The sequence below is a fragment of the Eurypyga helias genome, unplaced genomic scaffold, assembly GCF_000690775.1.
Source record: "Eurypyga helias isolate BGI_N326 unplaced genomic scaffold, ASM69077v1 scaffold266, whole genome shotgun sequence".
In the NCBI taxonomy this organism is placed as follows: domain Eukaryota; kingdom Metazoa; phylum Chordata; class Aves; order Eurypygiformes; family Eurypygidae; genus Eurypyga; species Eurypyga helias.
Window position 1 is genome coordinate 354 of NW_010255809.1, and position 14,564 is coordinate 14,917.

The window sequence follows — 14,564 nt, forward strand, 5'->3', positions numbered from 1 at the left end:
GTTGGAAACCCGCCGAGCTAAACGAAAGCACACGAACTTAATGGTCGTCTTGAGAGACTCTGAACTAGCTGTAAGGTTTGGAGGTCTTACACCAGAGTCGTAGGGTGTATTTATGAAGAGAATAAACTCCTATGAACGCTGGAAGTGCTGAAGCTGTGTTCTACTGAGAAAGAAGTATATCTGCTAACAAGATTCCTTGCATTTTTTTTTCTTGAAGCTCCTGTAGTGTTGCAGATGTCTTCTGTGCTGGCTTTTCACTTCATAACCAAGGCCTGAATTGCCTATTAGTTTCATGCTGGCTGGGGGGTGGAGTTAAGCAGTAAATGCGTTTGCTAAGAATAAATTCTAGTGAAAATTTCATTAACAGTTCTGCCTATGCTGGCAATCTAGACCCTTGTCAAGCACACGTGTCTGTTGTATTGTGACTGTCAGTGACTTTGCCAAAGCCTGTAGTGACAGGATAAGGGGTGTTGTCTTTAAGCTGAAAGAAGGTAGATTTAGATTGGATATCAGGAAGAAATGCTTCCTGGAGAGGGTGGTGAGGCACTGGAACAGGTTACCCAGAGAAGCTGTGGATGTCCCATCCCTGGAAGTGTTCAAGGCCAGGCTGGATGAGGCTCTGAGCAACCTGGTCTAGTGGAATGTGTCCCTGCCCATGGCAGGGGGGTTGGAACTAGATGGTCTCTTCCAACCCAAACCATTCCGTGAATGAGTTTTCTTTGTGCTAGCTTGCTCAGAAATTATTGTCTTGTTCTTGCTCAGTACCTACTACCATGATCCTGCTTACCTCTAAATAATTAAACCACAAATAGCTAATCTTAACTATCTTTTTTTCAGTAGAGAAAACCATGGAAGGAAGAACATCGTCTTCAAGTCGTGTCAGTGTAAGTCTTCCACCAACTTGCAACAATTGACTTTGTGACTGTGGGTATCCTAGGGTGTTCTGATGTGTTTGCACAACCAAATTCCTTCTCCAGTGTCCAGCTTTTGCTTTGTGGGAGCACTCTTTTGTCAGAAAAAGTTTATCCTGGTAGCGGTCAATAGTAATGTCTACTGTTGAATATGCATTAATACATGTTAGACTTAATGTGTGATTTCACATAAACAGTATGTTTTCCAGGATATGTTAAGACCTAAGCTAACATCTTAATACTTAAGTGTAGTGCTCAATTAAGTAGAATAGTTGCATAACTGCATAATACTTAGTTATCTGCAGAGATATGTTCAGAGACTACTTAAGCTAGTGCTTATTTTCTCTAAAATACCCCTTTTGGCAGTAGTTTCTAGTAGTGGAAGCACTGGTGAAAACACTACACATAGCAACTGGTTTGATTGGGTAAGGTCTGGACTGCAGTGTGTTAGAAATAAGCTGTTTCCAGCACCTTGTTTATGTGCTTTCTCTGACCCTTGTTTCTGCAGGAGGGAACCATCAGAAAAGCACTGCTGGTTTAGATGAGGAGTTTGCTAAGTGCGTGTGCGGATGTATGTGTTGAGTTAGTCACTTTTATTAGGGAAAAGCTGAAGCAACTGCATGTGTTGCGCTTACCATAGATACAGACCTCTGTTGAGTTACCTCTTGACTTTGTGCTTGTTCTGTAAGTTGATTGTGGGAGCTGCAAATGAACATCTTAATGAGTGTAAGCATTGGGAAGGTAGTTTGTGGTGAGATGGAAATTTTGCTGATAAATGTATCTTGTGCTTTTTATCCCTTTCTGTCTGTCCACCTGTCTCTTCCTGTTTTCTGAGTCTGACTTTATCTGTTCTCAGTGTTATCTGTTACGTTATTACAGAGGTTATTTGGATCTCCGTAACTTCAAATGCATGTTAAAATTTTAGATCAATATTTGTTCTTAGGAAGCTTACAACAGAAACCACTAGTCAGGTGGAGTTTTGAAGTAAGAAGCTTGTACCTGGCAATTGATGTGCAGATCAGAAGAAAGGATTCTGACTGATGAAACGTGTTTATAGGCCACTTCTCAGAAAACATCCAAAACAAACCCAACAATCAAACAATCTAATTGCAGCCATTCTTGAGTAAGAAAATGTCTATTTGAATTCTTAAGTGTTGATTGAAAGGGGAGTTACTTGTATTAGAAGTTGTTGCCTGTGTGTAATGTTTTACATCCTTTATAACTGAGGAGTCATTGAAGGCGTATTTGTTATTACAGCGTTTGACCAGCAAATGCAGTGTGAGGTACTGAGTAGAAATTCAGGTCTAATTACTAGTAAAATACATCTTTTTTTCAAGGAAGCGTAGAGAAGGAATAAGAGCACTCACAATTCAAACTGAAGAATTGAAGGGTTATCTCATTATGGTACAGTATGCTTTGGTTATGGTCTGCCTGCCTACAGAGCTAATGGATGCAGCTTCTGTGGTAATTATTAAGTTGTTGGTGTTGCTGTTCTAAAGTCCTTGCTTGTAATTTCATGTTACAAGGCAAGTCACCTGGCGGCGTGCAAATTAAGTTCATAATACACTTGACAGTAGGCATGCTCGTTCTGGTTTTGCAAAGGTTGGCGATGACAGCAGCTGATACCATTTAGAGTATGTTGTAGTGTATTGATGCTAAACTGTTGTACCAAAATACTTGTACTAGTCTAAGATATAATTGCTCTTTATCCTGGATTTTTACTTTGAGAGTGTAAACCTGGTGTGGCACTCATCATGTCATTTAGCTGTTTTGTTTGCTCTTTATCATCAGCTAAGCTGTGATGATTAAACTGCAGTATAAACAAATCAGAGGGAATTAAGGAAACTGGGAGTGCTGTTAGATTTGTGTTCACCTTTTTGGCACATATTTGAAGTTGTAAAGCTAATGAAATAGGAAGAGCTTTTCCTTGCTTTTTAAGACAGTTCGTATGTTAAAACTAGCTCCTCACGGTATGACACATTATTTAGGATCAAGCATCCATGAGGAAGGCATTTAAATTAGTCACATGTCAGTGGTTCCTTTGCAACTTCGTTATTTTGCCTGACAGTTAAGAAAACTTTGGACACGGAGGTATGTCAGCTCGTAGCACCAATGGATAATTAAGTTTTATTATGTGTGTAACATCATCTATTTTCAGTTTCGTATACCAAAGAAGAAAACAAACACCAAGCCAGAGGATGTCCAAGTTCAGTCCCCTTTGGCGAGGCTCCCAGGCTCCCACCATTGGGACTACCCTTTAAAAGAGGTAAAGACAAGTTCTTTGGAGTGTAAAGCCAGCAGGAGAATGTTAAATGGGTTCTTGTTCTGTTTTGGAGGCTGGATTTCTTCAATAAGGAGTGCTGCCTTGTGACCAATACCTGACTCGGATTGTCTTGGAAAGAGACAAGGGTGTAGGTCTGAAACCTGCCTTCAAACACACACTTAGAGCGGTGGAAGACCCAGTGCTGTACTGCCAGCCTAAATTGTTAAAAGCAGGGTTGGTCTCTAGGTGTAGTTTGAAACTATTTTGAAAATTGTGAATATGAAGACAAATACAGTATTTTTTTTAAGTTGTCTTCTGATGTCTGAACTTTTAGGTTATATATAGGTCACTCACCAAATTTTTGGTTATGATATAAAAATAATTTTTACATTGACTTTTCCATTAGTCATTATTTCTATCCAAGAACTTTTAAAAGAATATGTTAACTAATGTGTGGCTTTTGACAGAATTTTAGATGCTAATACAGAAATAACTGATTGGTTTCAGTATGAAGACCAGAAGACTGTAAGAGTATTTATATGGCGTTTATCATAAGTGACTGGCTTGATCATCTCAGTCATGTATAGAAGCAAATATTTGCTTCTACAAATCTGTTCCAAATTCAGTAAGCATTTTTAAAATGCCAAGTTTTGGAAACATTTTGCTACTCTGTACTTCTTCAGCTCAGCACTGAGAGTTTGTTGCTGGTTTTAGTGGATTTGGAATCATGGGGCTGGTGAATGAGAACTCCCCTTAGAGGAGTTTTAAAAACCTAGTGGGGGAAGATAGGAGTATTTTTGACTTACAGTAGTGGTGATAATGTGACCCAGGTCTCTTGGAAGGCCTGGTCATTTGAGCACGCTGCCATACGAACTCACGGTGTGGTTGTGTGCTAGGCTGTCAATGCTGTAAGTGAGCAGAGCATCCTGTTACAGTCAGGTGTTGAAGTCACGAGTAATGTCTCCTGTGGTTACAAGCAGCAGCCTCTTCAGCAGAGCCAGACAGCACTTGGGTGAAATTCTTCCTGTCTTTCTCTCTGCCTCTGTAAAAGCAGTGATTAGATGGGATGAATTGACAAATCTTTTTTCTCTCTTGTTACTTCCTGTATATTGTCTAATTTTCCATTTCTTAATTTTCTTACCTGTGTCTATATTTCAGATTTTTCCAAGTCGTAGAGGGCTCCCTATTCTGTAAACACTGACTAGTCTTTATAGTTTACTTTAAAAGTAAAGATTGTTCAAGAGGTATCATAATTTAAAAAAGCCCCAACTTCTATCCCTACAAAGGCCTGTTCAGGTTGTGTTTAGTGTTGGCTTTGAGTGATATGGGCATATAGGTCTCTAATGTGCTTGAAGACTGGTGGTGTGAGGTGAAGTAGATGATATTTGAAGGTAAGAGGAGGGGAGAGCACCTTCAAGGCTGCCAGCTGTTTTAATAATGAGGGTATTTTCCCTTACAAAGCTGGCCCCTATGGTAGGGAAAAGATTGATTTGGGATGCACCTTCACTAAAGTATGTAAAATATGTGTGGGCATGAATTTTCTCAGATGCCCTTTCACTCCACACTTAAACAGAAATGAAGATAAGTTCATCTGCTTCAGCCTGACTGGCATAATTTTCAAACATCTGTTTGGATTATTATCTTTTAATATAAAAGAAGTGAGGAGAGACTAGGAGGAGGAGGCAGTAGCAGAGGGAGGATAGGTTTCTAGAATTACAGAAATAACTCTGTGTTCTGGTGAGGCTTTTCTTAATTAATTTGAAAATAAAAGTGCTTTCTGTTAAGGTAAGAGAATTCAGAAGTAGTGAAGTCTTCCTGTTGTGGGTTTTGCCACCCAAGTACCAAACCTTCAAATTCCTTTTCCTTCTCAAAATTTTGTATCTTTGAGTGGAATATATTTTGGTTAACTGCATGGACTTAAAGAAAGTAGAGGTTAACTTGTGTATTTGTGATTATGTAAAACAGGCCAAATATTTAAGTCCCTGTTTGGGATAGTCTGTCTTTAAATAGGCAAATAATTGATTTGTCACGTGTTGTTAAATTTCTTTAGGAGAAGAGTTCTGTTCGAGATCAGGTGGTACATAAGTGCTTTAAATGGAGCAAATTCATTCTTTGCAGAATTGTTGTATATATTTTCTGTGGCACTGCTTCAACATCTGGCATTGTTCCCCTTTTCTAGTGTAGTATCTGTTATCACATATTTATATCTGTTGGAACCTGCTAATTTTATTTGTTTTATTTCAGTGGAAATTAAGTGCCAGCAACAGAGAGCCTTCTGGGAAAGGAAGAAGGCAAAAGGACCGTGGCAGATGCAGCTCTAATAATGAAGAATCAGTTGGGTAAGAAGTCATCTCAAAAGTAGCTCTTCTCTGTTTGTATTCAGAGGTTTGTAATATTTCTTGCAGACGGGTATCGCTGGTCTCTAGCAAATTGTGTCATGCAGAGATCGTTGTCAGGCTGTTAGGTAGGCCATCTTCAGAGAATCATGTTTCAGTGGTTTTAATGACACTGTGAATTACGAAGCAACCATAACTCTTCTTGTTTTAACCCAACACAAGACTGTGACATTGCAGTGAGAATGCAACACCTACCAGAGCAATTACTGCTTGTTGACCTGCTTGGAATTACTTAGAGAGTAATGAAAGGTGTTCATTACTCTAAGTTTAAATCGTCATTTTAGCCCAACATGACTTAGATATTTAAGAAGTTTTCCAGATTATCTTGTCACTTTTTGCTCTGTAGTCCACGATCATTTAGCTGGCTTTATCAGCTCTTAAAAACAGCAACGAACAACCACCAAGCAAATAGAATGGTTAGTAGAAGGCAGTAAAGAACTATAGGTTTTTAACCTCTGTGCTGTAGTCAAGACACCTGAGTTAATAAGTAAGACACTGCCACTTCTTGGTGCTGTATTGCCAAGAACAAGTATCTTGGTTTCTTTGAGATTATGGCAGATTATTTAAAATCATCTTCCGTGAAGCTGTCAGGTAGGTAATTGTTTATCCAAGAGAATTTGCAAGCTGGTGGAGACGGATGGAAATGAAATGTAGAATTAGATCAATTGACAGCAGCTAGGAAGCATAATGACTTCATAATGAAATTAATTATATTTATCTTAATGAAGCAGTTGTAATTCCACAAATCATTTAAATCTAAACAAATAAGAGCATGCATTCTCTGCCCCATTTTCTGACTGGAACGTAGTTTGACCAGAAGTGATAGCTTGTGTGGGGGGTGGGGGCTGTTGAAAACGAAGTGCACAGGTAATGAAAATGCTTTGATGACAGCAGATGATTTTGACACTGCTGAATTTGCTGGTGTTGTGACCTGTGAATAATCATTGTTTAGCCTGTTCTTTATATTCAGAATGCTTCAAACTGTTGCAGGGAAGAGCTAAACCTGTAAAAGAATCTGAATTTATTTTTTCTACCTCCTCAGAGGCATAGCTGTCAGTTCACATGTAGTCAACTTGAAATGCTTCTCTTGGTAACAGCTGAGGGAGTGGCTCACAGGTTCACCCTAGCAGGGTTGAAAAGCTATGTTAATTGCAGTTGCATGAGTTTTAATTATGCTGTGGAACAGCTGATATCTGGTATCAATCTTTAAAGGTCTTTCAGTAAACTTTGAACTGACCTTTCAGTGCTGAGGAGCTTAAAAAAAAAAGCTACCTTTGGAAAACTACTGATACATATGTAACTTTTCTGTTTCATATGTCAGTTGGGGTATGTAAGAGACTTTTGGGTAGCATTTGTAGGCATTCAATCACTCTTACAAACATTCTTACCAGCACATTAGTGAGAAATTTAGACTGCGAAGGGACGTTGAATATTCAGATATTAAACTTACGCATTTTTCACTTACTGAAAAAAAAGGAGTGTGGCTAGAGCCTAGCTGCATGTTTACTGTAAAATAAGCTTCATCTACACTCTGCAATAAAGCTTGTTGTAAGTATTCCATTTGGATACCCAGTGTTTCTCAGTAAGTCAAAACCACACTGAACTCTTTGCAAAGTGGAAAGAGCATGCAGGTTCTGAAGAGGTAGTGTTTGTTGAGCAAAAGTATGATAACTGCCAAAACTTGAAGAGGTAAGTGTGAAGTGACATTCTGAGAGTCTTTCTAATGCGTAAGTTTCTCTGTTCCTTCTTCCTAATGAAGAATTTTTAATTTGCATTGAAAAGCAGGAAATAAGTATTAATGACCAACTTCTGTAAGCTCCTGATGTTTTAAAAAGTCATCTTTATTGATAGGAGCTAATATAAAATATTTAGGAGGTATGTTTAATCTAAAGTGTTCCTTGAGCATTCCTGTTGCCATTTAATTTTAGTCAGAAAGCACAAAGCAGATGTATTGGCACAAGCCCACCTTTGCATGTGTTTTTAACTGGAGTTCTGGATTACAAAATGTGGCAGCTGATGGCTTCTGTCAGCCCTTCTGTGCCGTGAGGCCATGGGGGCTGGAAGCAGCATCCACAGCTGCTCTCACTGGAATACCTCTGTGCTCCTGACCTTGGGAAAGGTGACTGCCAGCTGATCTGTTCCTGATCCCAGACAGGGCTCTTGGAGCAGGTTAGTTCCTTGCTCCTTCTTGTATGCTGGAAGTCTCTTACATGGTCCTGTGATGGGAATAAAACAGATTAGGACTATCATGAAATAGGAGTAGTTCAATTTCTTAATGTCATTGCAGAAAGTTAGGTATGGTATTTGTGTAATTGGTCAATTAATGTTTTTATCCCACTTAAGGACTTTTTTATTTTGCAAAGAAAGGGGATAGCTGCCCTTGAAATAGTGTAATCGCCACCTGGCTTTGAGGTGTCCACTTACGTCATCTGTATTACTCCTGCATGCTTCGAGAGGGAAATAAAAACAACATCAAAAAGGAGAGAAAATAGAACACTATTTCCAAATTCAAGCTTCTTGTCCTGGTCTGTCAAATTTTTGTTAGGGTGGGAAGAGTACTTCAGAAGTGATTCTTTCAGCTGGGTATTTTAAATGTTAATTGTAATACATGTCGCAGCGGAATCACGTACTGACCCCATAGCAGTCAGGCCTTTGTTATCATTGGCACGCTGGTTCCCCTTTCCCTGACAAGCACAATTTGGCAGTGTTAACCTCCTGGTCCAGCAGACCAAGGAGGCTAGTAGGGATCGTCATGTTCGCTGCTAAAACATTGACTTCTGATCCCTTGATGAAAGGTCAGGGCCTTGAAGCAGGAGGCGGACAGACAGAGGCTTTCTTCTCCACAGGATGTAGTCACGGAATATGGCCATCGGTTTCCTGTTAATGTTAGTGCATCGCGTTATTCCTTTGGGCTCTGAAAGTCCAAGGACCTCCTGAGCTGTGCACGTGCTGCAGAAGCTTGGGTAGCTGAGTTACACATCAAGTCTGTTAGCGGCTTTATTCTGTAAAGCCAGGACAGATGTTCAGCTTTCATAGGATCTGATGGGGTCACTCTCACATGGTATGTGTCAAAATATTTCCCAAAACTAGGGTTTACTAGTACAAGAACCTAGAGCATAGAGATGGTGGTGTAGACAATGAGTAATAATTTACTCTGAAAGAAGTCAGGAGCCTCCATGTCTCATTTGGATCACTTTCTAACATAAATTTGAGCAAATTGGAGCCAGTGGTTACAATGCTGGTGTCTACACAAGTATGATCATTGAGAAAGGAACTGGATCTAGCAGCTGTGATTATTGGGTGAAGTAGAGGTCAAACATTTTCCCCAAAAGGGGGTACAAACAATCGATAGCTTTTGGTGTTGTGCTTTGTAAGGTGGGTTAATCCTTTTTGCCTGTGAAAAGTGATAGGAGACTTGCCAGGAGCAGCTAACTGCATTTTTCATAATACATATTTTCTTGTCTGTTCCAGCCTTACATATGTAAGTATGTTTTCATAACCTTTGCTTTGTTTTTTTTTAATCTTTTTGTGAAGGTAGGTAAGAGGAGTTACAGTAGATGCTTGTTTAGAAACAAAAATAACTGACTTTGGTTTTCCTTCACCAAGATGCCTCCAGTCTTACTGTTATGCAGGTTACTTGCTGGGTCTGTTGATGGGACTTGCTTTTAATGTATACTTTGCTTGCTGTTTTCCTGCTTGACGCAGATTTTTATCTTTTGAAATATCTTTTGCATGACAGGCTCACTGTATTCTGTGGACAATTTAACAGGCAATTTAGGGATCTGTGTCCCAACCATCGTTTAAAGATGTACAGGATGGCTTAAGCGATGTTTTTCTTGAATCTATTTTATGCACAGTCTTAATGACGTGTTTTTTCAAGAAATACTGCAAGATGCCATTCCCCCTTCAGAAAGGGAAGCCATTGCAAGCTCTGAAGCCACTGTGCAACTATGAAGATCAGGTCATAACCAGCTGTCCTATCAAGGTCTTCAGCCAAAAACTGGGGCCACCTGAGAATTGATGCATTAGCCTGGCACTGACATCCTTAAGAACAGCCAAATAATACACTGTGTTCCCTGTTTGCTGGATGTTCCTCTTGCTTGCACAGGTTTCCAGTGCAAAGCTAGTTGTGTGGGTGCTTGAATGCTTTGAATTGTAAGATCATTGTTACAAAGATACTTGCTGAAAATGTATGAACCCCATTTAAACAGAGGGAGTGAAAAACTTTACAAATTCTGCACCTAATAACAATCGGCAAACCAAATTATGGAGGGGTCTGGAGTGTGTCAAGGTCTAACCTCATATGAATGTGAGCAAAGGATGTCAGACCTGAATTTCCAGGGTGCTCAATAAACTACTGATAATCAAATCCAGTTTCACTGAAATCCTGCTTCTAACTCCTTTACCTTCTGCTGTGGGCTTTGTCTGTTGTGGTGGTGATGTTAAAGCCCTAAAGACTAAAATCTTTTCTATTATTTTTACAACTCCTGATTGTACAATTAAAATAAAGACTGTGTGATCATTTATGTTCCCAACGGATTAATTACTGTGCGAGTTCAGGCTAAATTTAGTAAAATTCTGTTACGGTATCTTGTGTTTGACAAATAGAAAGAAAAAATATCTTCTACGAGGTGGAGCAATGAAAACTGAAATAATTTAGATCTGGGAAACAGTGTTAGGTTCAACATGATTTTAGTCAGGAGAACTGAAACATTCAAAAGAGAATAAAACATTGATGTTGTTTCATGGTGCTCTTCAGTAATGATTTTAAACCACTTTTTTTAAGGAGAAACAGTTTCTGATTCACATCTTCATATTGCTGAGGCCCACTTTGCAACTGTTCTGTATTTGGAGGAAAAATGCCATTTAGATACTTCGAACGGCATTGGTTTGTAATTTCAAGTTCTGTGAAGAGGAAGAGGGGAAGTGTCTGGCTTAGTCTTTCATTGCTTCATCTCTTCTGGCACCCCAAAAGATGAAATATCTTTCCACTACAGATCCTCAGTAACTGGACCTCTAAAGTAGTTTGAGTCTTCCTTACCTCTAAGGAGGAAATGAAAGCACAGGAGTAAATGTCTGGGTGTGTAAGATGAATTTGCATGACTCTACTTGATGACTTTTATCTTGCAATTGTCTTTAACTGCTTTAGTAGCTATACATTTTATTAACAGTCTAATAGGTGCTTGTGTAGCTGAATTTTGATGTTTTTATCATATTTCTTAAATATATATTCTTTATTTCCTTCAATATTGCTTATATATCCATTATTTCTCATATGGATTACATTTGGACAAATAACAAGTGGTGTGTAAGTCTGGTCACTGTAAGCTCTCCTCATGTATTAGGCTATGGTTCACATATCAACTGTGAATGTTTGAGAAGCCCAGAAAAAAGCTAGAACTTCTCACTTAGTGGGGACTTTAGTAGGACGTAAGTCTCTTGCTTCCAATGCTAAACTGAGAGGGCTCCACAGGGTTGGTATGTGCTCACTAGGCTGCTGCACCTGGGCCCCACTGTGGAAGTCATTAGCGTTACTAAACCATCCCTCATGATCTGTATTTACTTTCCAAGTTTTCCAGTAATTAAAGCATATCTTTAAATGGAACTCCCAATCTCTGGATCCTTGGAGTGTAGAACAAACTTTTTGTAGGTCTGCAGTGTTCAAAGCACATGCTCAGACTCTGTAATAGGTTCTTCAAAGCAACGGTTGTTGCGTTAGTAGTCAGTGAGTACATACAGGTCTAGGTAGCAGAACAGATGTATACCTGCCTTTTCCCAACTCTGCCTAAAACATTCTGGAGCACTTCTGTGGCTCTGGTCAGTCTTCTAATGAGACCCACTTCCTACGTAGGGCTTCTTACTGCCTTCACAGGGTCAACTTCTCACTTCAGAAACCCTGCGTTGTTCTTCCCACCGCTAATGAAGACCCGTCCCTCACATAACACACTTCCTCTCCTCTGGCAAGAATCTTGGCATCAGTGTGCCTTAATTTTGGTGGGGTTTTGTAATCCCTCAGGGTGTGTGTGTGTTTGGTTTTTTTGAGACAAATCTTTAGCTCTTTGCCACTTGTTTTTACTTTGGGAAACTTCTAAGAGAAATCCAGAGAGCGGAGGAAACTGCCTTCACTTGAGCTTAAATTACTTAGCTTTGAATGGGAACCATTTCGGTTTAGTGCCCATTGCCTAGATAATTGTCTCCGAGATGTGGTGTGTGCAAGACAGCCCGTTGGGGTGCAGGAAGGGAATATTTTTTGTACCATTGAATAAAATAAATGTTTATTTCAACTTTCACATCCTTTTAAAAACTTCTATTTGCGTGTTTTATAATGTACGTAATATTAGTACATCTATATGAAATGGAATGAAATAAACATTCTGAAGGTGCATGCTCAAAATTCTTTTACTGGTAGGGGTGCCTGCTCAAAAAAAGAGGTTTGGAGCCGAGTGGTCTAGGAAATGCCTAGCAGGGCTGTAAGAAAGCTCACTGCGTACACGTGGCATTCAGTGATGGGGAGATCTGATGAGATTGACTGGCGTTTGTAGCTTACGGGCAGGTTCTCCTAGCTGTGCTTAGGAACCTTACCATCTTCTCCAGTTCAGTGAGGGGTCACGTGTCTGTTTAACATGGTAAAAGCGTAACAGGGAAAAGACATCTCAATGTGCAGCAAGTACTGAAACAGCAGAAGACAGATTGTGTGAAATGTCTTCCCCCAGTTTAGTGTGTTTCAGTAGTATGGCAGTTCCAAATCTTTTTTTTTTGGTTCAAGCAGATCTGTTCTTCAGCAGTTTTCATGCTGAAAACCCATCTGTTACTGGGAACCACGTAACCATGCTATTGAGTTGAACGCAAGGACGTCAGTGAGACACCTATGTAGGTGCTTGTACGGTGTCAACCCACTGAGGAATAGCAGCCGTTTGCTGAAGAAATGTCACTGTAGCATCTAACAGCTGTGTGAGCAGTGGAGGGCTTTCTGCAGCTACGAAAGAAGGAATCTCGCTATGTGATACGAACAATGTAGTTTGTTACGCCAGACATGCTATAGAAAAAGCAATTCTTCTCTTAGAAATCTTTAAAAACCAACAAATGAGCCTGAACTTCAGTCTCCTTTTAGGACCAGTCCTGGGAAAACTCATCCAATTCTCATCTCTTTGAAATCCAAGTCAGTCCTGACAGATCACGTATGATATGTAATGCTCACTGACTTATAAGGAAACTGTCCAAATGACTGGCCAAGCTGCAGAGTTCATTGTTTGAGAAGTCTTCAGTACCAATCTAGCAGAATCAGCCAAGTATAGATACTTGTTTCAAGAAATTCAGTAGGGAGTTCTTACTGTGTGATTCATAGTTGTATGCCATTTCTTTAGTTAAATTGAAGAGAAATCACTTGGAGCTTCAAAACTGAGAGATTGTACTAGCTTTTTTTTTCTTTTTTTTTTTTCCCTTTTTGTTAACAAGACCATAATCTGATTTGTGATATGGGAACCAATAGTATTCATGGTTCTAAAATAAGGTGCCACAGTATGAGCGCTTGTTTTCATATCCTGCAAATGCTTGAGTGTGTGCTTTTGGAATAGTTTGTAAGGACATAGTGACACCAGTTCCAACATTTTTCAGTAAAAAGATGCCCCAAAATTTCCATGCTTCTGCACTGAAAGATTCTTCAGAATCACATAGGGAATGTTAGTTGTTGATGCCAGAAGAAGAAACCTTGAAAGGCTGTCCTGATGAAGAGATGTTTGTGATTCCTCTTCTCCAAAGAGAATTGATTTGTAAATTGCAAGGGAAGTGAACTTAATTCTACTGAAGATATAAGGTATGATGCAGAGGCAGTAAACTCACGGAAAAACTTTGTTGAATTCGTGTGACCTAAGAAGTTCTCAGCATCCTGTTATTCATGTATTATTGTATGTATGGCAGGCAACCCAAAGTTATCTTGACGAATGTGCTGAGGACGAAAATTGGAAGAAAATACACGCAGGCACAGCTTAGAACTGGTGCTAATTTTTCTGATGCTGGCAAGCTTCTGTCAGATCAACCACCCTCATCGTCTGCTGCCAGCCTAAAGATATGGCAAATTTTAAACCCTACTCTTCAAACCCTTTTTCTGTCTAAAAGGTATGTTGTCTTTACTTCATGTCACTGAACAAAGTAATTTTCCTTGCTGTTGTTCTTTTCACGAGAAAGTATTTTGTTTTTCCACAGCTGTCTTGTTCATGAACTATATTCTCATGTCATCTGACTTGATTGAATTCCCTTGTACTTGGTTACTTTTGATCATTGAGAGAGATGATGCCAGCCACACTGTAGTGGACTCTGATCGGGTGGATTCTAGTTGGTCCTGTACTGTCAAAACCAACTAATTCTGATTCAGCCATTGGACTTTCAAAACTTTTTTTTTTAATTCTTGGAAGAGTCCACTTGCATTTAACTACCCTCTTTTATCAGAGGAGGTATGAAGGTGTATTTTCACTGTTAACTGTTTCAGACTGTTTACTATTTCAGAAAATACGAAAACAGGCATCAAGGGTCAGAAGAAAAGCATATCAAGTCCAGTATCTTCCTCTCCTCCAAGTAGTTGTCCGTTCCAGATACCCAGGGAAAAGTATGACTAAAGTGAATGCTTTTTTCACTGAATTTTCTCTCTGAGCTGATGAGCACCTGTGCTGTGGGGACAGACTGAGGGAGTTGGGCTTGTTCAGCCTGGAGAAGAGAAGGCTCCGGGGAGACCTTATTGCAGCTTTCCAGTACTTGAAGGGGCCCACAAGAAAGCTGGGGGAGATGACACGTCTTACAAGGGTCTGTAGTGACAGGACAAGGAGTAACGGGTTTAAATTGAAAAGTGAGGAGGTTTAGATTAGATATTAGGAAGAAGTTCTTCCTGGAGAGGGTGGTGAGGCACTGGAACAGGTTGCCCAGAGAAGCTGTGGATGCCCCATCCCTGGAAGTGTTCAAGGCCAGGCTGGATGATGCTTGGAGCAGCCTGGTCTAGTGGAG

At 39.8% G+C, this 14,564-nt stretch overlaps 1 protein-coding gene across 1 annotated transcript in view; it reads left to right on the plus strand.

Annotated features, from left to right (window-relative positions):
• Nucleotides 1–848: 848 nt before the first annotated feature.
• The window catches only part of SENP7 (SUMO1/sentrin specific peptidase 7), a gene marked incomplete at its 3' end in the record, with an annotated part of 35,117 nt that continues 21,401 nt past the window's right edge, over nucleotides 849–14,564 (plus strand). Inside the window, exons 1-4 of the mRNA XM_010153410.1 lie at nucleotides 849–884; nucleotides 3,070–3,177; nucleotides 5,419–5,513; nucleotides 13,488–13,685. Coding sequence (XP_010151712.1) covers nucleotides 849–884; nucleotides 3,070–3,177; nucleotides 5,419–5,513; nucleotides 13,488–13,685 — 437 coding nt within the window. The remainder of the gene's footprint in view (nucleotides 885–3,069; nucleotides 3,178–5,418; nucleotides 5,514–13,487; nucleotides 13,686–14,564) is intronic.